At 35.2% G+C, this 26,507-nt stretch overlaps 1 protein-coding gene across 2 annotated transcripts in view; it reads left to right on the top strand.

The window, feature by feature from the left end:
* The first annotated feature begins 677 nt into the window (after positions 1-677).
* Positions 678-26,507, top strand: part of HECTD2 (HECT domain E3 ubiquitin protein ligase 2) — a 106,355-nt gene continuing 80,525 nt past the window's right edge. Inside the window, exons 1-2 of one of the 2 annotated variants that reach the window (XM_051981633.1) lie at positions 678-1,360; positions 1,726-1,999. In XM_051981633.1, coding sequence (XP_051837593.1) covers positions 1,841-1,999 — 159 coding nt within the window. In that variant the 5' untranslated portion in view covers positions 678-1,360; positions 1,726-1,840. Of the gene's footprint in view, positions 1,361-1,622; positions 2,000-26,507 lie in introns of those variants that run through there. The other variant, XM_051981632.1, reaches the window with a different exon arrangement.

Consider the following 26,507-nt stretch of genomic DNA (forward strand, 5'->3'; position numbering starts at 1 on the left):
AAACTTTTTTCATTTATATTTTAAAACTTAAATCAGGGCCTGGCATGGCAGTAAGAGATTAATAAATACTTATTGATTGGTTTACAGGAGTCCCTTCCTGCTCCACCTATTGCTTGTATCTTCTCTCTGAGATTAACTTTCATTTATACTACATATGTTATGCAGAATTTTATATAAGTATATTGCTATGTATTTAAATATATAGTATATGTTATAAGCAATTACATATAATATATACTTGCAAGTATATGTACATTTAGTATACTAAATCTGTGAATATAGACTTAATACACCATACTATTCCTTGTTCAGTCCCATCTGACTCTTTGCAACACTATTTGGGGTTTTCTTGGCAAAGATGCTGGAATGGCTTCCTTTTCCAGCTCATCTTACAGATGAAGAAATTGAGGCAAACTAGTGTCACATAGCTAGTGTTTGAGACCACATTTGAACTTACAAATGCCACTTAGCTGCTTTCATACAATTTATTTTGTATGTACACATATATGTTTTATGTGTATGCATATCTGTATATAAATACAGATGTGCATATGTCTTAAGTATTAGAATCCTTAAAGAATCCTTCTTTGAGGGAAGAGACAAGTTTTTGCCTTTCCTGTTCTCACCTGTAACATATTAGATTGGTGGAGTTTAATAAAGAGTTCTGGATTGATTAAAAGAAGAGAGGAGAAAAAAGTAGGAGTGGAGACAAGGAATCAGGGAGCAAGATGGGACTAGGGAAGGAGACGAAGCAGAGAGAAGATCGGGGAGCCAGAGCTCGCTGGGAAGGGCTGTTTTGGCGGAGGCCTCCCAGACCCCGGGGCCCTCCTCCAGGCTTGGGGTAGCCAGTCGCAGGACCAGAGCGGGTTTCTCTGCCTGCGGCACGGCCCTGGTCTGGGATGACTCGTGCGTCCTCGGGCTGCAGCACATGGTGGAAGGATGCCAGGCTGAAACCCTAGGAGGGGGCAGTGCTCTTCGGCAGGAGACGGAACCGGTCACAAAGCAGCGGAGGGGAGAGGATTTCAAGAGACCCTAGAACCGCTCAGGCCGGGAAAGGGCCGGAGCGCAGTGGAGACAGCGCGTACGCCGCGGTATACGCCAACCCTACCCGGGCGCTCCGCCCCTGCGGGCTCTCAGGCCCCGCTCCAGCCCCAGCCCATCCACAAATATGGCGGCTCCGGAGGCGGCCCCTCCTCCCGGGGCTCCCGGACTAACTGGGGCGGGTCGCGGCCGGCGGCTGCTCGAGAGCCCGGCCTCCGCTTGATAGCATTCCCCCATAGCGCGAGGCCGGCTGCGTGGGCACTGGCCGGCGCGGGCGGGAGGAAGGCGTGGGGCAGAGGCGGGAGATGCGAGGCCCCAGGTGATTGACTCACCGTCGCGCGGGAGGGGGGGAGCGGGGCGGGGCGCGAACCCCCAGGTGACGGAGCTGGCGCTAGGGAGCTGGGGGCGGCGGGGGGAGGGGCCCGGCGGGCGGGCAGGCTGGCGGGAGGAAGCCGCTGTCGCCGGCGGCGCCGCGGGGCGGGGGCGGGAGCTCGTCGAGGGAGGGAGGGAGAGAGCGAGCGGAGGGGGAGAAAGAGAGAGAGGCAGTGGCTGCCTAGTGTTCCGGCCCGGGGGTGGTGGGGACGGGAGGAGGTGTTTGCCAGTGGCTGGAGCGGAGCCCTCTCGCGGCCGCGGCGTCAGCAGCATCCCCTGCATCCCTGCATCCCTGTATCCCTGTATCCTCAGCATCCCCGCTCGCTAGCATCACAGTTCCGAACAGCGGTTCAGCCCAGCCGCCCGCCGCTCACCGCTTCTCCCTCCCGACCCAGACGAGGGTATCCCTGGGCTGTTGGGTGACACCATGAATGAGGACACTCGGGATCCCTCTCCGCCCGCGGCGGGAGCAGCGGCAGCGGTGGAGGAGAAAGAGAAGAAGGAGGAGGAGGAGGAAAAAGGGAAAGAAGAGGAGCGGGAGAAGCTGCCCCCTGTCCTCAGCACTTCCAGCACTGGGGCTTCTGGGGTAGGTCTGCCTGCTAATGTCACTAGGGAGCTCTCGGTGCCGGGATGCTGAGTGTGTGTGTCTTCAAAGATTCCAAAAGAATCTGTATTTGGGAGAGAGGTTGAGAAAGGGAGATTAATTACCTTGATGCATGATCAAAGTCTTGTTTTTTGGTAAACATAAAGAAAATATAAAAGCAGAGTAGGTAATTCATTTTTTAATATTAAAAATAGTTTTCCTCTAGACTTCTAGGGCAGTTTGCAAATTGAACATGAATAACTTCTGAAATATTGGTAAGGTTTTCCACTCCTATTTTTCAAATTATTTATTTTTCCTCTTAGCAGAACTCAGTAACAGGAAGCTAGACTGGAAACTGGGAGATCTAGGGTTTGAGGCTCACTCTTGACTCGTGGTGGTTGTGTTGAACCTAGGCAAGTCATTTTAGCTAAGATAAATAGCAAAGAGAAAAGGTGTTACGAAGAGAGTATCTTGACCTGAAAGTTTCATTTACCGATGAAATCCCAAGGCCACTCCCTGTCCCAATGTCATTGTGTGTACTCTGTATCTAATAGGCTGAATTATTTAAATCCAGTTGTATCACTTGTTCAGGGATGGATTATCTGAAGGATGCCTGCTTGCCGTGTAAGGCAAGGAAATCTTCCTCATGTCCTGGTTTTTTCTCTTTCCCTCATCATTCTGAACTTGTTCTCTAAGTGACTTACTCCCTAATTGTGACTTTTCCATTTCTGTCAAGTAAGTGGGAGGTAGATATCTGATAATATTATTTTTCATATGGTATAGAATAGTGACTTTTAAAAGCTTCCTTAGACCTTCCATCTGAAGCTAAAGTTATTTAACCCTTATCCAGAATGATTTTTCTTCAAAGACAAATTTTAAAGAACTTTCAAGGTTTTCAGTCTTCATATGTCATTGAGCATGGTTTAGTTTTCTTCAGAGTATCCTCTCTCCTCCTTTCCTTTTGCTGACAGTTGTAACACTGGTTAATTTGGCACATGAAATTCAACTCATCTTAATTTCTTTCTATGGCACATACTTTAAGGAAAAACTTTTTTTTTTTTAGCTTGCCTTGTTTAAAAAAAAAACCTTGATAATAACAACAGTGAACTTTACATGACAAAATAATAAATGAAAGTTTAGTGTGAATTGTAAATTTCCATTATTAATACTTTGTAAATCATTTTAAAACCACCCTCAAATGACTAAGTGTCTTACTAAAATAATTCAGTCTTTTTTTAATGTGTTGTATCAGGAATAGTGTTTTGAAGCTGTAGATTTTTAAAATGTCTATGCATAGCTAGGTGGCGCAGTAGATAAAGTGCTGGATCTGGAATCAAGAAAATTGATCTTTCTGAGTTCAAATCTGGTCTCAGGTACTTATGAGCTATGTGATCCTGAGCAAGTCACCTAACTCTGTTTGCCTCAGTTTCCTCATTGTAAAATGAGCTAGAAAATGACAAAAACAAACCCCAAATGGGGTCACAAAGAGTCATATATGATTAAACAGCACAAAGGCTGTAATAAATAGAAAGAAGAGAAAGTTAAAATCCTAAATTATTGTAACAAATAGTGAATTATAAATGAATTAAGTAAAGTTGATTAGAAAGTCAAACCATTAATTATAGATCAATTTGGGGACAGGATGTTTTAATGGAATTCTTTACATACTGCTTCAGATCTTGTTATTTCTGGTTCCTTGGTTACTATTCTCAGATATTAGATTAGTTCTGAATGGTGTAATGTATGGTGTTCTAGTAGTGTAAATAGATTATATGGCATTTCATTTATATGTTCTCATAGAAAATATTATAAATGGTGTTTAGGTTCCAAGGTTGGTCCACAGATAATCTACTCAACCCTCAACATGCTGAAATAATGTATATCCATAATAAAATATAGTAGAAATGAATATTGCTACAATACCAATAACTAAAATTGAAATATAAAATTGCATAAGAAATAGTTCTTTATGTGACATTCCAGATGTTGAAGAAAATCAGATTTATATCCAGAAGCATATGGAGGCAAATGGAGACTTTTAGAGATTCTTAAATGGATTTGTTTGGTTCTGTCTGACACCTGACTTTTTAAAAGTGTTTTAGAAGTTGATGGCATTAATTCTTATATCTAACCTTTAATCATATGACTTTCATAGTTACTGGTATATCATTAAATTATATATATTTAGCAATGATTAAATCTTTTATTTGACTCATATGTGAAGAGATTTTTTTCCCTGAAGTAAAAGTTGCAAGAGGAAGGGAGTTTTTGAATATGAATGAGAACAGAATTGCCTGAATTGATATAAACAGTTTTCAGCCAGTGAAGGAAAAAAGACAGGTTAAGTACTATCCTCCAAAGAGGAAAAATGACATAATGTATAATGATTGTAGGTAAAGCTGTTTTGTAAAGTATTACATGGCTATATATTGTTTATTGTCACCATGATAAATGAGAGGTCTTATCTTCAAATGCTAGAAAAAAGGTGATCTTGATTTAGATTTTACCCTTAGACAATAAGTATTTGATTCTGACGGTTAGATTTCCATGCTAATAGCTAGTATTTGTACAGTCTTTAAAACTTTTGAAAAATTCTTTATATTTTTCTTTCTTTTGATCCTCACAACAATCTTGTGAGTTATTAGTAATTAATAATAACATCATTGTCTGCATCTAATAGGACAAGGAGAGAAGGCTGAAAAAATTGAAAGGATTATATGGATGAGAGATAAGTGTGTGTGTGTGTGTGTGTCTGTGTGTCTGTGTGTGTGTATGTGTGTGTGTGTTTAATATTTCTTTTGCAAATTGAGTGTAATTAACTTGAAGCAGGACTATCTTTTTAAGGGTAACAATGTGATTGTTAGAATTGTGTCATAACAGTTTGCTTAATTCTGATGTTTTATCAAAATTTTCCAAGTTACACTATATATTTTTTGAAAATTTTGAACTTATGGGACAAATACAGCTGTATATGATAACAGTAATTGGCAGGGCGCTTTGCAATAGTATTACAACAGTATTATTTTCTGTCATTTTCCATGGCAAGTGTGTAGTATTATAGTGATTTAACATATTAAACAGGATTTTATGAGCTAACCTGAAAGCCTAAGTAGCATTTATGACAATGGTTTATGAAAAGATGTGTTTAGATTTTTCAAGAACTGATTATAAATGGCTTGTATTCCAGAAGTTTATTTTAAAGTTGAGGGATACTTGAAACTCTTACTTTCTTATTTTTGGTAGTTTGAATATTATTATTAGTGTGGTTAGTCAAATTTTCTTTGTCTTCAATATTTGAAAGAATTGCACCAGAGCTGAAGAAGTAGATTGCTATTTTTGGACCCTGGGATTAGGTTGTTGGGGGACTAGGAGCAGGGAGGTGATTGGGTGGGGGACAAAACTAGGATCAGTGAATGACAGTTACAAAGAGGCAGATTTACTTTTAGTGTGAGGAAAACTTTCAAAAATCAGAAATGCCCCAAAGTAGTGTGATGAATAGCTCAAACTATCATATATTTATGAGTATGGCTCTTGCACCACTCTACCCTCCTCTTATTTTAGTGAAAACAAAAGTTCAAATAATTTTTTATGTATTTGGAAAAATAAAATCCTATTTAAAAAAAAGAAACAAAAATTCAAATAAAAATAAATCAAGATGAGGCTAAAAGGCCAACCTTGCTCCATCTAACAACAAATGCAATGTGTCATTATTTAAGAAGGTATTCAGAAAAGAGCTCAAGTTTGAGTTGGCAAAGCTCAAAATCCAGAAGGATTTCAATCATATTTCAATCCTGCATTTAAAATTCAGTGAGTACACGGCATATTGAAATTCAGTGGGTACACAGGTTGCCATAAACCCTGTCATATTTTTTAACATCATCCATAAGTATTTTATAATCTGGTCTCCAAAATAATATAACTTTAAAAACTAGAATAACTTGAAAAATGTTATAAATAATTTTTGAACTTTTTAACATTTACATTTAATTATCGTCATTTATTTGTCCTTTTTTTTAAAAAGTGCAAATAATGTTCCATTATGATAGAAAAATTCATGACCAGTTTGAATGGAAAAGCCATTGAAGCAGCTAAAACTAGTACAAGCAAAAACAAAAGAGAAAATTTGAGTAGTGGAAATAAAGAAACACAAAGTAAAAAGCCCAGCTATACTATACTTCTTGGAATTCACAATGTTATTGATGGAAAGGAAAGAATGCTATGTTTGTTTTATGTGAATTATTTAGATGCCAATAGAATGAAGCATAATAAATGACAAGGCTCTCTTAAAAATGTATTGCCAAATATATTGTCCAAGTAAGATTTTTTTTTAAGTTTGTTATTAAGTGTCCAATTGGATTTCTTAAGGTTACTTGTAATTCTATAGAAATTTTGTTGTTACTTTCAGCTATTGATATTGTCAAATAATATGCAATGCATCTTTGAATGTTTCCACTTGTAAATGGCATGGAAGGAAGCAGATTTGCCCATATGTCTGAAACCTTTATGATCAATTAATGAAGAAACTAAAACCTTCCTGTTTTGCTTTATGAGTAGATGACGCAACATTTATAATTGAAGATGCTGGCTCATTTGTTTACATACATAGGGTACATAGTTGAAATTGATTATGGGGAAAATTTGTTATTTTGCAAATCTAATGACAATGCCCCATCAAGAGAAATTTTCAATATAATCCATATTGATTTTGATATAATCAATAATCAATGAAAATTATATAATGTGGGAGAATTTAATTGGACTGTACTGATGGAACTTAATCAGTATAAGCACAAAAATGCAAATCTACAAGTAATAGTTTTAAATGTGACCCATATAATTTGGAAGCATGACATGTTCCACAGATGAAGATTTCCATTGAAAGATATAAGCAGGAACTGCATACAGTTTTTCAAGTTATTAGAGTACTCTCTTTTTTATTTTTTTAAAGTACATTAAAATGAAGTCTTTAACTGTAAAACTGTAAATACTATTAAGGAGAAATAAAAAGTACTTGTATATAATTGTGAAACCTGCTGCCTTGCATTATTTTTTTTTACTAACATTACATTTATTCTTGTTGTTCAGTTATATTCTATTCTTGGTGACCCCAAGGACCATAGCAGAACAATACTGTCCATAAAGTTTTCTTAGCAACTTGGTAACTTGCCATTTCCTTCTCCAGGACATTACTTACCATTATTTTGGATTAGGAGAAATGGCCATTTTTCTTAGAGAGGATAAGGATGAAGCAAATTCTTTTCACACCAGAAATTTTCTCCTGACAAAGAGTCCATACTCTGATGCAAAAAGGTGAAGTTAGTATGTTTACGAGAAATTTAGAGCTGTAGGTAATAAATTTGCAAAGATCATATTCTTGAAATGCTCTTTAATTTTATTTTAATAATATTTTATTTTTCTCCAGTTACATATAAAATAATTTTAATATTTGTTGATATTTTTAAAGTTTTAGTTTCAAATAATATCTCTCCCTTACTCCCCTCTTCTCTTCCTGAGATTATAAGCAATCATATTAGTTATACATGTACAATCATATATAACATTTCCACAGTAGTCATTTTGCAGAAGAAAATTAAAAAGAGAGAAAAAAGTAAAACAAGAGCAGAAGAGAAAGAAACAGAGACAGAGAGAAGGTTTGGGTCTGTATTCAAATGCCATCAGTTCTTTCTCTAAAGGCAAATAGTCTTTTTTCACCACAAGTCCTTTGGGATTGTTTTATATCATTGTATTTCTGAGAACAGCTAAGTTATTTACAATTGTTCATCATACAGCATTGCTATTACTATGTATAGTGTTCTCCTGCTTTTGCTTATTTGACTCTGTATCAGTTCATTCAAAAGTCTTTTCAGGTTTTTCTGAAATCATCCTGCTTGTCATTTCTTATAGTACAATAATATTACATTACAATCACATATTACAATTTGTTCACTACTCTCAGTTGATGGACTTCCCTTCAATTTCTAATCCTTAGCCACCACAAAAAGGTGCTTCCTAATTTTAAAGATGTCTACTTCAAATGAAATAGAAGAAAGTACAAACTTGCTAATTAACCACTTTATTACAGAAGTAATGCTCATTTTAAATTAAAAATTAAATATTTCTAAATATGAAAAGAATATCATGGACAAATATGAAATATTTGGTCTTACTCCATCAGAAGAACAATTATTTTTGACTTCTTGTGATGGAATGTTGAAACAAATGTTTAAATCTTAAAATCTTACTATGTTCTACATTCAGGTGAGTAAACAATTTTCAGGTTTATCAAAGTAATACACATTTCACTACCATTCATAACACTTTATTTTATGAAATGGGGTTCTCTATTATTGCAATTAAAGACAAAATTTGATTTTGATAGTAGTTAAAAGGATTACAATTATTATTAGCGCCAACATATTTTAAGAGATATAGTTTATCACATTGTTAATTACATAATGGAAACATTGTAAAGGATTTTATTAATAAATACATTTTAAAATTTATAATAGATTTTTAATTTAACTTGAATAAAATACAGAGTAGTTAAAAATGTCAGTGGACATGACAATTTTTTAAAAGTGGTGTTCTTCCATAAAACATGGAAACCATTACTTTAGAAAAATTATTTAACTTTTTTGGGCCTCATATGTTTTCATATACAAAATGAGGAAGTTGCCCTAAGTGATTCAGAAAGATTCCTTTCTGTTCTGAAATTCTTCAATTCTGTAATTCTTTAAGAAATGTTATAATTTTCCCCATATAAAAAGATGCCTAGTTCTCAGCAAACTGCAAATTGAACTATACTTTAATGTTCCTAGATTTGGAGAATGATATGACAGAATTAAAAGGGGTTTCAGATGTTATCTAATCTAATTGATCATAATCCTCTCTATAGCTTGTGCAGTATTTGATCTCCAGCAAGTGCCTAGAGTACAACAATAATGGACAATTCGTTATATTTCAAGGTGCCTCATTCCATTTGTGAACAGCTATAATGTTAGGAAGTTTTTACTTACAAACTAGCGTGTCTCTTTAAGTTCAACCAAATGCTTCTTATTATTTTATCTGGGGCCAAGCAAAATTTAAAGTGCTTTCAAATAAAAGTACTTCAAATATTTGAAGACAGCTCTTATATTTCCTTAACACTTTTCCTCTATAAGCTAAATACCCATAGTTCTTTCCCTTGGATGTGTTAGCTACCTCCCACTGTAGGTCCTCCAGCTGGTCAATTTCCTTCCTAAAATTTGGCACCCAAAACAGAGCACAGTATGTAGTCTAATTGTATAATGGAACATTGTACAATAGAGCTATAACCTCTATTGTTCTATAAAACGTGCTGTTTTAATGTAGCTTAAGATAGCATCAGTATTTTTGGCTATCATATAACACTAATGATTTATATTGAGCAACTAAAACACTCTGATTCTTTTTTCTAAGAACTGTGTCATCTAACCCTTTCTCTCCTGTCTTGTACTTGTGTAATGATTATTGAAATGTAAGTATAAGATTTTACACTTATTCCTATTAAATCATACTTTATTATAGTCATTTTAGCCTGTTAAGTTCTTGTTGGATCCTAAATTGGATCCTAGTTATGCTCACCTAACTTTGTGTCATCTGCAGTTTTGAGATATATGAACAAGAATCAGGTCTTTATATAATATCATCATTGTTTAAAGTCTTGAAGGATAAGGATAGAGACAAGCTTCTCTTGTTAGTGTCCATGCCCAGATGACAATTTATCAGCATTTTCATTTCTTGGCATAAAGTAGTAGGTATAGAGTGCTGGACTTAGATTTTAAAGAAGGGTTCATAAAACAGCTTGACAGGAATGTTGGTATTGAACTACATAATCTACCTTACTGGTGTTTTACATGATTTATGAAGATTATAAATACTACCAATGTCTACAAGATATGATGGACAGACAGAACACTGAACTTGAGACGATAACCTTTGGGTTCAAACTCTGCCTCAGATATTAATTCCATGATCCTGAGTCATGTAACCTTTTTCAGCCTTTGTTGTCTCATCTATAAAAATTAGTAATACCTATGATACTTACTTTTCAGAGTTGTTGTAAGCATCAAATGAGATAAAAACTTCAAACTGATGTAAGGTACCAACAATTGTTTCTTCTCATCATTTTCCTTCCATCTTTGTGTTATTGGGGTATCATTATTTATACATGTATTCATACAGACTCAAGAAACTACTCATTCTGAAAAATTCAAAACAACTATCACTCACAGGACAACCAGAAACACATAGTGGATATGGAGAGATAGCAACACATTCTAAATAAAGGATTATGAAGGAGAGCTGAAATAAAAGATGCCACCAAAGATATATAAGAACAAAAAAGAAAGATAGGTTGGTAACATAATGAGAACAAGGAATAACAGAGAAGGTCTCCAGAATTGGACACATGTATTGATGCCCTTGTGGTGAACTTATGGGAAGACTTGAACAAAACTCCCACAGGATGGATGGCAGTCTTCATTACTAAAGGGAAGGTAAACATTATTGAGATTACAGGTGCATTTGAGTATTATGCATCCACAAGCAGCACCAGCTGCAAATTTCTCAGATTGGCTACGATGTCAGGAAAAGCTAATGATAAATGTTGGAGTGGATATGGGAAAACTAAGACACTAATACATTTTTGGAGGAATTGTGAACTTATCCAAACATTCTGGAGAGCACTTTGGAACTATTACCAAATGACTATTAAATTGTGCATACCCTTTGATCCAGCAAAGTCTTTACTGGATCTGTATCCCAAAGAAATCATAAAAAGGGAAAAGGACCCACATGTGCAAAAATGCTCTTATTGTGGTGGCAAGGAAATGGAAACTTAATGGATGTCCATCGGTTGGAGAATGGCTAAATAAGTTATAGTATATGAATGTAATGGAATATTTTTGTTCAATAAGAAAAGAGGAGCAGGCTGATTTAAGAAAGGTCTGGAAAAACTTACATGAACTGATGCTAAAAGAAAGTGAGCAGAACCAAGAGAACATTGTATACAACAACAAGATTATGGGACAGTCAACTGTAATGGGCTTGGCTTTTTTTCAACATTTAGGTGATTTAGGGCAATTCAAATACATTCATGATGGAGAGAGCCTTCTGCATCCAAAGAGAGGACTATGGGGGCTGAATGTGGAGTACAATATAATGTTTTCACCTTTTTTGAGTTGTTTGCTTGCTTTTTTTTTCTTTTTTTCTCTTTTGATCTGATTTTTTTGTGCAGCATAATAAATGTGGAAATATGTTTAGAAGAATTGCACATTTAACTTATGTTGGATTACTTGCTGACTAGGACAGAGGGGAAAGGAGATGGAGGAAGAAAATTTTGGAACACTAGATTTTACAGGGGTGACTGTTGAAAACTATCATTGCATGTATTTTGAAAAATAAAAAGCCGTTATTATAGAAAAAAATCTCAAAAAAAGTTTATGGTATCAAAGTGGTTCTCAACTGTTTTTGGTTCATGGATCAATGAGGAATTGTGCTTAAGGAACTGAATGCTTAAGATGGCAACAAGAAAGATTTCCAGGTTATTGGGCCTTGCTATTTCTTATCATTAGAATTCCTCAACCTCTCCTTTACCTCTCTCATACTTTCTTATTTCTTTACTTTCCCAGAACTCTTAATAGAAGATGTGACTTTGCACCTTCACACATACTGCAGCCATTGTGTTGATGCTAAGCAGGAAGATCAAGTTAGTTAGCCAACTAACATTTATTAAGCACTCACTATGTACCAAGCAGTACAATTCAAGGCATCACTTCCTAGAATTTTCTTTGAAAACCACAGATATAGATGATTTGCTTTTGTTCTTATATTCTCAGTGCTTACAGGGTAAACGATAAATTAATTTGTTAGTTTTTTTTTTTTATCTTAACTGTCAAGTACTTGCCAATCAGAATTCTCAAGCAAAGGAAAAAAGACATTGGAAGTAAGGTTGATTATGCTTTTAAATTTCAATTCCTCGAAAAATCCAGTCTATAGCTAATGTTATTCCCAGGGGAAGGTATCATATAGTTAGCCCTTTTCCTATGCATTGTTTAATGTCCTGATTTTATTCCAGACTTTTATAGATGTTTTGGGCCCTCCTAATGCTGCCCTACTTCCTGAGTAGGAGTCAGAAAAGGAAAGCATAAGAACAACTACTGTTCAGATTTTGTACAGTGTTGGAAAAGCAAAGTAAACTTGTTTATTTTTAACCAGTAGTTGAGTGTCTCTTGCTAGGGGAAGGGAGATGAAACAAAAAAAAAGGTGGAAAAACACAACTGGGAGTTTCTCACTCTCAGTGGGAAAACTACTAACAATTCTGGGAATAGCTGTGATATTTTCCCTCCTGGTTCTTTTCCTTGCGGTTAGGATTGGTTACACAGTAAAGATTTTGTCACATTCGAAAATAACTTCTTTTTGACCTTTATTTCATAAGTATGGTAGAAAAAGCACTAAAAATAGGTAAATCTGAACAAATCCATAAATTTATTACTAATTTGATAGAAAATAATTCTCTGGGCTTCAATATCATCATCTATAAAGTGAAGGCTTTCATAGTTTTTGACATTGTTAACCTCCTGCTCTATCTCTCCTCTCTTAACTTATGAGACTACATTCTCCTGGTTCTCCTACCTCTCCAACAATCCAATAAATATTAAGTGCCTGATATGTTCAAAGCACTATTCTTGGTACTAAGGGTACAAGGCAACAAAATAAGTTCCTCAAGGAGTTAAATTCTACTGGGAGAATCCAATACATATACATATAAGTTATATATAGTTATACAAAGAAATTTAAGAAAGAAAAAAGGAGGATTAGGAAATAACTTATTTTGTTGGCATTTGAAGTATAGGTTGCAGAAAACTGGGAACTATCATAAAGTGAAATGAGATAAAAGAGATGCCTCTACTTTTAAATGTTCATTTCCCTTTACTTGGTTTGATTTCTAAGAATTTCTGACACACTGGGAACTCTGATCTGTACCTGACTCCAACTGCTGCCATCTCTGGGACGACATGCTTCCCTGATGTATGGTGTTACTCAGGCTTCCCATCAGAGAAATAATCTATTACCAGTTCTGTTCACATTTGGTATTTTTGATCTCATTCATGATTTCACACTTCACAGAGTTTAAATATTAAAGTTCATAATGTTAAAAGTATTTTATAAGAGCAGTTTATCTACAACAGAAGTTGCCTTTGTTAAAAGCAGTTTCATTCATTGTAAAGTGGCATTACTTTGACTGCTAGAACAACTTACACTTGGTACACAAGAGAAAGGAGGACAGAAAAGAAGTCTCTTAAAAATTAAAAATAAATACCCAATCTGGAAGTCCAAAGTTCCTGTGGCATTTGTTGTCCTTTTCTTCCAGTGTCTAAAGAAAAGGGGTCAAGTCCTCTTGGATCCAGGCTGAAGATCTAATTCATGACTCTCTCCATTCCACAATTGTACTTGGTTTCAATATTTTTCCATAGCTTTATTCTAATGGGGACATGAATTAAACCTCGTCTAGCGATGCATCTACATTCTGTTTCTTTAAAATAAATCTAGACTCATTTGAGAATTGTTAATTGGGTTATTAAACTCAAGATCAGGAGATTAACTAATTTCCCTCTAAAGATATTGTTATATTCTTCATTTCTCCTGAAGCTAAGCTCTCCTTTCTCTCCTCTAAATTCCAAAGTAAACAAATAACAATAGTCCCTCAGATTATGTAGTTTACCAAGTTTCCATACAACTAAATTTCCTGGAATATCCAAACAATCCAGTCAAGCCCCATTCTCTATGAAGATTGATAGTAAGTATTTGTAGATCATATTTTGGCTGCTCAGTATTCAAACTGAATAAGTATTAATTATCCTAGTGTTCTTGTTGTTGAGTTATTTCAATAGTATCCAATTCTTTGTGATCTCATTTGAAGTTTTCTTGGCAAGGGTAAAAGAGTAGTTTGACATTTTCTTCTCCAGCTCATTTTATTAATGAGGAACTGCAGCAAATGGGATTAGGTAACTTGCCTAGGACCACACAGACCATTCAGAAGTGTCTGAGACCATCTTTGAATTTATAAAGATAAGTCTTCCTGATTCCAAGCCCAATATTTTATCCACTGTGCCATCTAGTTTCCCTATCCTAGTTAACTGAACATCTAAATTTATTATGTAAAATAGAGATGCAATGATGAGAAATGGTTCTATAGTAAAATCCCTAATGAAAGGGCCAGTATTCACCCAAGAATGAATACCCCCTTTCTAGAGGTTAGTATTAGTAATTAACTGTTGGGAAGATTCAAAATGAAGTCAATGGCATTTTTTCAGCTAGTCAGGAAGACACCAACATTGAAGGCATCTGCCCAAAGTTCCTGGAAAGAGGACTTTTTTATTCATAGCTTTCAGGAAGTTTGTGGTAGCACATGCCAACCAATCCTTGAATGCAGAACAGTTTCCAAGGAAGAGAAGGAGCAAACTCTGGGAGTTAAAAACAATGAAAGATTTTTTTAACAAGATGAAGCTCAATGGTTTGAATAAAGAGAAAGAGAGGAACACCTTTATCTGGAGTCAAGCAAGGAGATAAAAATAAAGAGTGTGTTGTGAGGGGAGAGGTGGAAGCTGGCTTCAGGTACAAGAAGCAAACAGCCTTTAAGTAAAGTCTTAGGGTATTATCAGGGTCCTATTCTGGAAGCTCAGTTATATTTTTCTGGTTTTCTTCAACAATTATTCTGTCCCTGACTTTAAAGAATGATAGAAGAAAATAAGGTTGCAGGACGTAAACCTTCAGTATTGCAGCAAAGAGGGACAGTTGCCTCCTCACTGAATAATATCAATAAATGATTGGATGATGCCTTATTTCCTTATTTCTTGTCTTTCAGGGAAGCTGTCAGGAATAATTTGTATGGGCTCATCCAGCCTGGAGGAAGATGAGAAGCAGAAAGGCTGATAGGGTGGAAGTGGGAACCAGACTAGTATAATATGATGCTCCATCTTCTGATATCTCAGAAAGAGGCTTTTTGGTGCAAGAAGGTATCAGGATCCCTCCTAAAGAAGAAAAGGAGCAAAAGTCATGGAGCCTCTCTGACCTTGTATCTATTGGAGGAGTCTAAATCCTAGGGGCATAAAGTTAGCACTGGAAGAAGGCCCCTTTGAGATCCCTTAGGACAACCTTCTTCATCTTGTATATGACACCTGTCCATACTTTCTCTCTGTAAACAAAATCAGCTTTAATTGTTTTCTTGTAAATCAAAAAACTTGTAGAGAGACAGATTTGGGGGTACCAAAAGGGAAAGCTAGCTATTAGCATTTTCAAGTTTCTTCTGAGTAAAGGAAAAAGACGTGAAAGAAAAAAGAAGTGTGCCAAGATCTTTCCTGTCAGGAGGGGGCCTTTAGCACAAGGATTACATGCAAATCACCAATGGTAAACCATGGGCTTCCATCGACTAAATCAAATATTAGGAGTTAATTCTATGATCTCATAAATCTTGGTTTGTCTTGCCTATACTCAAAGTAAACTGTTTCATCACATAATAATTTCTTTTGAGGGAAGGCATATGAAACTAGAAGGATAGGAAAGGTTAGAAAGAGGAAAATACTTTTATGATAATAATCATTTTGAACTGACATGAATTATACCTATGCATTAGAAAGATTGATTTTGCAGTACTATGGTGGAGGGAAACAGGATAAGAGTTTTAGGGAACAGTTGGGAGGCTACAGTAATCCTTTAAAAACTGAACTCAGATTTGATGTGGGTAAATGGTAGAAATTTTTTGGCAGCAGAAACAAGTAGGTTGAGAAAATAGTGGTAGGTAGGTTGAGGCTGTTAGGAGTTAGGAAGTCATCCAAGTAGGTTAATTTGCCACTAGAAGGATACTGGTGACTTTGGAGATGATTTAACAGGTTTTGTCATCATAGTGGAAATTCTGTCTGAGAAGTTAAATGCCTTGCCCATTGTCATACAGAGAGTGTTAAAGGCAGAATTTGAACTTGGATATTTGGGTTTTAAATTTTTTTTAAACCCAACCTTTCATTTTCAATAGTAGATTACCTTTATTTAAAAATATGATCCAAATTATAACAAATTCCAAATTAAAGGAATTCTGAATTTATACAATTTTATCATAAAATTCAGCCAATAAAAAATATACTAAACATAAACCAAACAGATAATCTTTGTTGTACCTCTGTGGACTGTCTTTAAATCTTGATGATTTTTCCTATCTCCTTTTCTAATATACCATATTAACTTTTTCAGGAGGATAGGGTTAACACATACTTCTGCTGTACTCAACAGGGTGCTCTCAATTATCATCCAGCAGGTTATTTGTATTCTCAATCAATGATGAAGAGTGAAGTTATAAACTCTGTCCTTTATCTTAACTTCCAAATACCAATAAGAAAGACATGGCTAAACACACAAAGAAAGCACTTATCAAAAGAGAAAGGATCCTTAGAATCTAAAAGAACCTTCACTTCCTCTTCCGTAGCACGCTACCCCTAACCTTCTATAATTCCAGGATTTTGAAGGGCAAAATTCCTTAATTTTTTTTTTTTATCAATCTTGGATGTTGCATAAAATAGCATTTCTTTCTTTCTTAAGGTTTTTGATAGAAAAACATGATAATTTTAAAAATCTAAGTCAGCTATAATGGGCAAGAATCCAATTCAACAAATATTTTTAATAGTTACTTTGTAAAGGGCACTGTAAATGTGGAAATGAAAAACTGGATCTTTTCTCTTGAAAAACTTACAGTCTACTAGGGAGCTATTCCTTTATACAAGTAAACATGATGCTGAGACTTGAGAAAAGAAAATGAGAAGAAAACTGTATATTCCCTTCAAGTTGTGCCAAACAGGCTGTACAAATGTTTAAAATACATGGAGGCAGGAGATAGTAGGCCAGGAGTGGGGAACAGTTAGTCATGGGAAAGTAATGAGAAATAAAACTAGAGAAACAGGATGGAACCAAGGTGTGGAGAACTTAAATGTCTAGTTAGAGAGTTTATATTCCATTCTCTAAGTCATAGGGGAATCATTGAAAGTTTGAATAGAGAAGTGTCACTCTTGGAACTGTGTCTTAGGAAAATTACTTTTGCCTGTATGTGAAAGATGAGATGGTTAGAGGAGAGAGCAGAGGCAGGAAGACCAGTTAGGAGAGACCGAACAGAAAGTGATGAGTGTCTGAACTAGGACAATACCAATGTGAGTAAAGGGGGAAAGAAAGGGAAAGAATTCAATGTTGGAGATTTGAAAATAGAATTGGCAGGACTTGGAAATTTATCAAAATCAAATTTGAAAACTAGCTTTCTACATATTAGTAGGTTTCATGAATTGTTATTGTCCCTTTTTAAAGATGATTTTACTTGATGTTGATTTAAAAATGTGTGTATATGTGTATGTATACGTATTTATATAAACATATATATGTATATATATGTTTTTTGAAACAGCCAATGTAATCTATATTAAGTAACTGAGAAATCTTTGAAAGTTGTGGAAACTAGTGACTGTAGCTGCTGCCCAAAGTATTCGTTGATAGTTCTAACATTGATGATGAACTAATGAGTACACAAAAATGTTTATTCAGAGAAATACCATTCCAATGTTGAGTTGTTTCCCAGTCATTCACAATTATGCTGTATTGTTTGAGATTTGGTTTCATTGAATTCTTAAAGTGTTTTTTCCTGCCCTTCCTGCTTGCAATTATCACACTTCAGCTTCCAACAGCTGCTTGGGTATCCTGCTACTGCCAATTTATAGTTGTGTGGTGATGAGCATCACTTTGATACTCATAGACTGGCCATGTTCCAAGATTCATCGCTAGTGTTCCTATTCAGCTAGGCTCATAGTAGATGAATGTTTCAAGAAACTGGATATGGAAGTTGTGCTTGGTTGAGGTCTCAAATGAAATGAGAAAGTAATTATTGCTATATATGTTTTAGTCTAAAGCTTGATAAGAAATTCATTTTTGTATGATGCTACAAAATAGCAGAACTGGTAAAAAATGACAATTTTTAGCCTTTATTTTTTCCCAAAGACAATGTTTCACCTGAGCAAAATGCTACTCTATCTTCTTCCACCTTGTTGTTGATCTTTAAGTATTATGCCAGCTCTACAAAATGGTCTTTCATTAATTCTTAATCAGTCATCTTGAATGCAGATGTTAAGACTGTAGACACATACAATATGTTTTTGTGAGATTAGAGACAGTTGGACAATTGAAAAAGATGCTTTGTGAGTCCCAGTTGCAGAATTTACTCCCTGGACCTAGAAGGAAAACAGATGAAGTAAAAGGCCAAAATCTCAGACACATTTCTTAGAGCCACATGAGCTAAAGAGGAAGAAGTTGTTCCCAAGTCTGTCCCCTTTACCAAAGGCATTTATCTGCGATAATTGAAAAAAAAGTCCTTCCCCCCATAGCTGAGCGCTGGGAAAAGTCCCAGTAGTCCAGAGAGTTCTGGCTACACAGCCATTGGAACTGTATAGTAAGCAGATTGTTCATGCGTAGGCCACTTCTCAGGTCTCTCCAAAATCTTCCCTGTGGGTAGTGCTATTTCAGTTAGTTTAGGCATGTCCCAAATCCATATTATAATTTTAACATTTTGTATTGTTAATATTTAGATTTAATCTCTAATATATATTTGCTGGTAGAAAAGATTTGTCTAAAATTATTTGCTTACTTGCATAGATGATACTATAGATGTTTGATTACTCACATAAGAGCATTTGTATCTCAAAAGGAAGAGAATTCTATAGCAATGAAAATCTCTGAGATACAATAGTAGACCAAGAAATTATTTCATTTTTGATAGTATATGTTCTATCCACTATCAAGATAAAATAACAATAATAACAATAATTAAGCAAATGCTTAATGCTAAAATTCACAAATCACTCTACATACATTATATCATTTGATCTTCAAAACAACACTTTGAGATAGTTATTAAGACCATATGAAAATTACAATTTGGTATAATTTTCAAAATTTACAAAATGGTGACTCTTATTTCAGATGTTAAACTAATAGATTTAGTTTTGAGCTGAAATTTAGAATAGTTAAGCTGTCAAAACACACTTCTCCATGTTCCTGGCAAAATATCAGCTGCTAACAGTTTTTATCTTACTGTAAAATATTATTTCTCACTAGGTATAAGTGAAAACACTAACATAGTGTAACCAAGCCCTTTAACATTTTAAATTTTGAAAATCCATCTCTTAAATGTTATGAAAAAAGGAAATATCCTTCAATTATCTGCCTAAGGCCCTATTAACTTTTTTTCCTAATTATGGTGACTAAAATATGATCATCTATAAAATGGTACCTATGTGGCAAGACTTAGAAAAGGAAGACTTGAGTTTGAATCTTTCTCTAGACATTTCCTTGCAGTTGTTATCCTAGGCAAGTCACTTAGCCTCTTTCAGCCACGGTTTAGATAATAATCACACCTATTTCACAGTTATTTTGAAGATCATATGTGATGATGTATATAGAGTATTTTGTAAAGTGTCGTATAAATGCTTTTTTAATTGTTCTTGCTATTGTTATGATGGCACGAAACTTCAATGACTTGATGGCTGTGCAGTCATCCATCTCTTCTTATATCTGAAGCAGGTTCAATAAAGCTCTGAGGTCTCATCATGGAAGCAACTCCTATTGTCTCTACTCACTCGCTGGTGATTATAGCCACTTTCCTACAGAAAAAAAGAGTAGAGAGGTCTCCTCAGTTACCATTCCCAGAAAGATTCCTATTTAGCCTACCTGAGTTATTTATATATTATCTCTGTCCCTTAGTTCCAGCCAATGATTGGAAAAGCTTCATGGAGACATAATCTATAACATCAGTATGCTATTAAATATGAAAGAGTCGTCTGCATAGAAAAACTTTTTTTTTATTTTGACTTGATTTTCTAAACCCTGATGGAAGGCACAGGAGAGATAAGTTCTAGTCCTGACATTAATTAATTATGTGATGTTAACCAAAATCACTTCCCCTTTATGATTCTCATTTTCCTTATTTTAGAATGAGGAGGTTAAACTAGATGATTTTATAGATTTGATTTACAGTCAACTGAGTCCCAAGTTGGATAATCAAAGTTGTTATAATTTGCTAGACTTTTATTTTCAGCTTCTAATTCAACTTTTTTTGCAGTAAAAAAATTAAGTACAATTATAGTTGTGTGGAGAAGCATTTTGTTGGAGTGAATGGAGACAAAGCCTTGTAGGCAAGAGGACATAGGTTCAAATTTTAGTTCTGGCACATATGAGATAAGTAATAAAATAGCTAGAATTTACATATATTTGAATATATATATTCTCAGACCTTTATCTGAGAAACTAGCTATAAAATTTCCTAACCGCTATTTTCTGTTTTCCTTCTGATCTTGATAGATTTGTTTTATTTGAATAAAATTTTTTTTAGTTTAATGTAATTGAAATTATCCATTTTATACCTCATACTACTCTTCAGCTCGTTTATTCATAAATTGTTCAACTGTCCATAAATCTAATAAATATATTCTATGCTCATCAAATTTTCTTGTAATATCTCTCTTTATATCTATCATGTATCCATTTTAATCTTACCTTGGTAAATCACGTAAGATATGCCCAATTTTTACCAGACTACTTTCTAGTTTTCTCACCAATTTGTACCAAATAATGAATTTTTATTCCAAAACTAAAGTCTTTGAACTTTGTACTTGTCAAATACAAGATTATTTTATTCATTTGCTGCTATAAATTATATGACTACTCTGTTCACTGATTTGCTTTTCTCGTTCTTAGTACCAGAAAGTTTTGATAATTACTACCTTATAATATAGTTTAATAACTCATGCTCCTAAACTCCCTTTCTTTACATTTTTTATTAGTTCCTTTGATGTTCTTAATTTTTGATTCTTCCAAATGAATTTTGTTATTACTTTTTTTTCTAATTCAGTAAAATAACTATCTGGTAATTTAATTGAGAGGACATTGCATATACAAATTAATTTAGCTATTATCATTTTATATAATTTTAAAATACATCATTTTTTTCCAGGGAATTCTAATTAAACTTATATCCAAGTTGTGTTTTTCACAGTTTTAGATTTTTTGAAGTTCTTCTTCTCTTCTGGATTTGTGTCTTAGGCATTCCTAGCATCACAATACCTCTTTATCTTCTTTTGTTAACTTATTCTCCAAACTTTCTGTCCAGATTGGGACCTTGTGGTTAGGGCTAAGTTTTGTACAATTCTTGTGGGACTATCCTAGCTTGCTCTGCTGCTGGGTTCAGAGAATGCTTTGGCTTTGTTCTTTGTCTAGGCTCCATGATCGCCTTTTCTCAAGAGAGAGATGTGTGATTCCCAGCTTCTTCTTCTGGGCAAACTGAAAGCTCAATGGCCTTTTGGTCTGGAAATTTATCTTAAATACTTTTTGTAGAGATTGGGGTATCAAGGCTGACGTCCTATTCTTTGCCCAGAGGTGAGTGTGATGTCCCCTATTTCATGTTAGGGGAAGAGAACTGTCACTCTTGTTTCCATAGGCTAAATCTTACAGCCCATCTCTCTAGTCTGAGGGATTGGATGGACAGCACTGAGACTCTATTTATTTCCTGGGATCTGTTTTAGAGTCTTCTTTTTGGGGATTGGAGCAACAGTGTGGAGACACTTTTCTCCATCAAAGATTAAATCTAAGACTTCAGTCCCTGTGTTTTGCTCCTGTGGTCTGGCTCCATGATTTGGCTCTACTCCTATTCCATAGCTTTTTTCATAGTTACATGTTGGTCAAATGTGTGAACTTGTACTGGAAAGATAAACCAGTGTAGCTTCTTTTATCTCTGATATGTTCTTAGTCTGGTACTGAGATATGATATCTTTGTATGATTGTAAGGGGAACTGGGCTGCACTGATTCCTTTCCTTCTCCCTCCTTCCCTCCCTCCCTCCTTCCCTCTCTCTGTTTTCTCTCCCTCCCTCTCTCTCTCTTTCTGTGTGTATGTACATGTATGTGTGTGTGATTGGGGTTAAGTAACTTGTCCAGGGTCACATAACCACTAAGTGTCAAGTGTCTGAGGCAGAATTTGAACTTGGGTTCTCCTGACTCCAGGACTGGTGCTCTCTTTCCACTGAGCCACCTAGTTGCCCTGCACTTCTTCCTTCTATAACTCCATCTTAGTGGTTTCTTTGCCTTTTTAAAGAAGCATTTCTTTATCTTGTCCTCTTCATTAGTTCTCTTCTCCTTATGTCTAATCTAAGGAGACACTTCCTGAGGGATTACCTCAAGCAGAGCACAGTTCCACTCTCAATATTTTTTGCCTTCTCTGCATACGGCTGGGCAGAACTGGAGTCTAGTGCTTGTTGCTGTGGGAAATACATGAGTGGGCAGTGTCAGCAAAAACTATAGTATGAGGTAAGTCCCAGAGAATATCTCAACTCAAGCCAATGTGTTAAGTTTGTGTGCCTTGCTGCAGCATGGACTGCTGAATGAGTGATGGGGATTGACATTTTTCAATTTTAATATATAAGGCTTTTACCTTGTTGGGCTTTTTGTTTTCTTGTTCTGTAAGACAAACTGTAATCAATTCTAGTTCAAGATTCCTCTCTTTAGGTGTGGGGAAAGAAAAGTGGGAAGGGGTTCTTAATCCTCATCTTACTCTTTTTACAATGCTTGACACTATGGTTGATGTTCTTCTACTAAATAAATACCACTCTCTGAGTTTTGTGACTTGAGAGGCCATCAGATGCATTCTTATCATTTTACACATTAGGAAACCAAGGTAAAGAAGGTTTAAATGATTTTTCCAGGGTCCAGCTACTCAATAAGTGTCTGATATGGGGTTTGAAATTGGGTCTTCCTGATTCTAAGGCCAACACTCTGTGTACCACAATAACTCTATCTTGGACCATGCTGTCTTTTTTTCTCTACATTTTCACTTGCATCATAAACTTCCATGGATTATCATCTCTACTCAGGTGTAGATCTAATACTTAGACCTACTACTTACTTTAAAGATAAGAGGATACTTGCAGTTATTGTAGAATCAGTATAACTCCATAGAATGCTGTTGAATCTTATCATAAGTGCTGGACAGAAATATAATAACAGCATTATCTATATTCTTATAACTTATCTTCTCCAAAGAAATAGTTTATAGACATTTTTTTCACTACTAATTTCTTAGTCCCATGAATCAGAATACATTAAAAAGCTGTGTCCAGCTCTACCATTTGATTTCCTTTTTAACACAAGTAAATTACATTCCCTTTCTCTTTCTCCTTTGCTTCATTGTTTGCTATTTTTAAGAGAATTAGAAGGAACTCATGAAATTTGTAGTGAAGGAGATTTAGACTTGTTGTAGATGTAAGGTTTGATCAGGGGAGTTTTCCAGACAATCAATATGGTGAACTTATTATTGAAATCTTTAAAATTTTTGAAAAACATCTCTCTCTGACCTACATAGACTGATGCTAAGTGAGATGAGCAGAACCAAGAGATCATTATACACTTCGACAACGATATTGTATGAGGATGTATTCTGATGGAAGTGGATTTCTATGACAAAGAGACCTAACTGAGTTTCAATGGATAAATGATGGACAGAAACAGCTACACCCAAAGAAGGAACACTGGGAAATGAATGTGAACTATTTGCATTTTTGATTTTCTTCCCGAGTTATTTTTACCTTCTGAATCCAATTCTCCCTGTGCAGCGGGAGAACTGTTGGGTTCTGCAAATATGTATTGTATCTAGGATATACTGCAACATATTTAACATATATAGGACTGCTTGCCATCTTGGGGGGGGGGTGAAGGAAGGGAGGGGAAAAAACGAAACATAAGCGAGTGCAAGGGATAATGTTGTAAAAAAATTATCCTGGCATGGATTCTGTCAATACAAAGTTATTATTAAATAAAATAAAATTAAAAAAAAAGAAAAACATCTCTCTCTGAAGAGTATGGACAATCCCTTTAGACGTGATCTTGTTAAGAGCACAAGGAGAATACTAGATTAGGTGCCAGCTTGAGATTGTCTGAAATCAGTTAGGTTTGTGGAGCAGCCCTTTGGTTCCTTCTAACTAAATGGGTTTTAAGCTCATTTGATTAAGAATATAGACATGCTCCTAAGATCATTTGGTTGGCTAAAACTCTTGCAGGACACACTTTTGTAGGAAAAGCTATTTGTCTATTCTGTTTTTTGAAAGTGAAATAATATTGCTGTTTATTTTTCTTTCCATTTTTTCTTTTTCTCTGTTCAAAGGACAGACTGGAATGTAGCAAAGCAGACCTGGGTTTTCATGTAGGCTTGGGTGGAAGGAGAGAGGAAGAGCAGAGAAAAAGGAAGGAAGTTTATGTATACGAACAGGCTTCAATCCAGGACCCACTAATAGATATCTTGGCATGTCATATAGAAGTCCATGATAGTTGCACAACCTCACCCATTCATGTCTTGCTCAGTGTTACTAAATTCTTGCCTCTCATTCCAGAGGGGGAAATATTTATGGAAACATGATCCCAGAATATAATCTTATAGCATATAATTCCTATAACAGAGAAAAGAGATTTGTGCCAGTTTTAGGGCTTTCCTTGAGAGTAAACTCAACCTCAAGAATTCAGAAATTTGACTTTCCAAGGAGAAAAGGAAAGTACTGAAGTACATATCTCAGGTTGCTGATCTTCTCCTCTGGTTACCATTTGCTAAGTGTCAGTCTCTTCAGGGCCATCTGCTGCTTTCTGCTACTAATTGCTGAAATACAGCAATTGTTAAACCCTGACAAGGGAGACTTATTCAATGTCTCTGTGTGACCTGGGACAATGAAATTTTCCTCTTTCTCATGTTGCTCTCTAACTGTGCATCCACAGAGGAATCTAAAAGCCAAGTGTAATGTCTAAGTGAAGGTAACAGAGCCATAAACATCAGTTTTTATTTCTACTTTTATTATGTATATCTATCAGTAACTGCTGGCTTTTGTGCTGAATTCCCTCCAATATGAAAATTCTGGTATTTTTACCTTTATAAATAATATCCTGAATCACTATATAAGCTGCCCAATCTCCTATGCTATCTTTGGCTATATTTCAGTGTATTCATAAATCATTTTAAAAATATTGACCTTGAGGCAATGGTAGACTTCAGAACATTATAGCTAGTTTAGAAATTAGTTACACATGATCCACCTAACCTAGTTTAGATACATTCTTATATAGTTTATTTTGTTCTGTAAAGAATATACATATTTTAAACTTTTCCTTCTACAGTTTAATTGATTCTTTGTATCAATCTGTTGCTATTTATTCATTTTTCTAGTTTCAAGTCTTGCTTTTTAGGCCAGTCATTTCTCCATTTCCCTTCTTTATTTCTTCTTACATATATGATCCCTTATTTCTCTGTGTGCCTAGAATTTAATTTCTCCCCTTGTCCAGTTAGTAACACTACACATTGTATTATTATTACAGGGTATTGAAACACTATGTTTAAATCTCATTATAACAAACTCTGTGGGACTACAGAATTGATTTGATTAGAAAAATTGTTGCAATGTATAAGTTCCTTGAAATTAAATTCCTAGGAACTAGTTATTATAAAGCTAACACCTGGCTTGCTCACAATGTATTATCAAGTGAAAAGAAGTGCTTTGAATCTAGTGAGATTTATTATAATCAGAATGAGGTTTTTCTGCATTAATAAACACATCTATGATAGATATGAGTGTGAAGTTAGTATTCAAACTGCAAATGGAAATGAGGCATATAGCCAAGCCAAGATCACCATTTAGGTGGAATTATGACTGAGTATGTGTTTATTGTAGCTGTTGTTCTGTAGCTGTAGGTTAATCATTGGGCTACTTTCCATTCAACTTGGAGAAAATCTATTTCATGAAGCAGCTATAGAATATGAGCAAGATGCCAGCTTTTGAATCAAAGATTGACTATTAAGGTATAAAGAAACCACCATTAGAAAGGAACCCTTGTTGATTTGCCTTAATAATTGATCCATTTATTGAGGTGCATTTTAATGTGTCCAGGAAAAAGAAAATAAGGTTTTATAACTCTTGGAAATCTCTGATAAACTACAGAGTATTAACAGGTTCAGTCTGGAACCATTAATTATTTTTTATGGAAATGAAAGATCATAATAAAATTGCTGTGGCAAATATTACTTTTTTGTTGTTGGAAGGAGCCTTTTTGAATAAGTTTTGAAAGCTGAGAACAGGAATAGCAATCCAATCAAACTGTGTCTTGACCAAGAGTAATAACAAGGGGTCCTTTTCAGAGAGAGATGGAATGAGAAATGTTTAGAGTTAAATTGTTAAGAAGGCAATTAATTCCTACATTCTCATAAGCAGAGACTGAGGCACATCATAAGTGACTAGGAGAATAATCTCAAAGCTCAAATTTTTCACTTAAATGTCTTTTTGTTCAGAAGTTAGAGTTAAAGTGACTTCTGGAAGCCAAAATGGTGGAGTAAGCAGTAAATTGCTATAACTCTCCCATGTTTTCCTCCCAATGACCATAAAATAA

This window comes from Antechinus flavipes, chromosome 2 (assembly GCF_016432865.1).
Source record: "Antechinus flavipes isolate AdamAnt ecotype Samford, QLD, Australia chromosome 2, AdamAnt_v2, whole genome shotgun sequence".
Taxonomy (NCBI): Eukaryota; Metazoa; Chordata; class Mammalia; order Dasyuromorphia; family Dasyuridae; genus Antechinus; species Antechinus flavipes.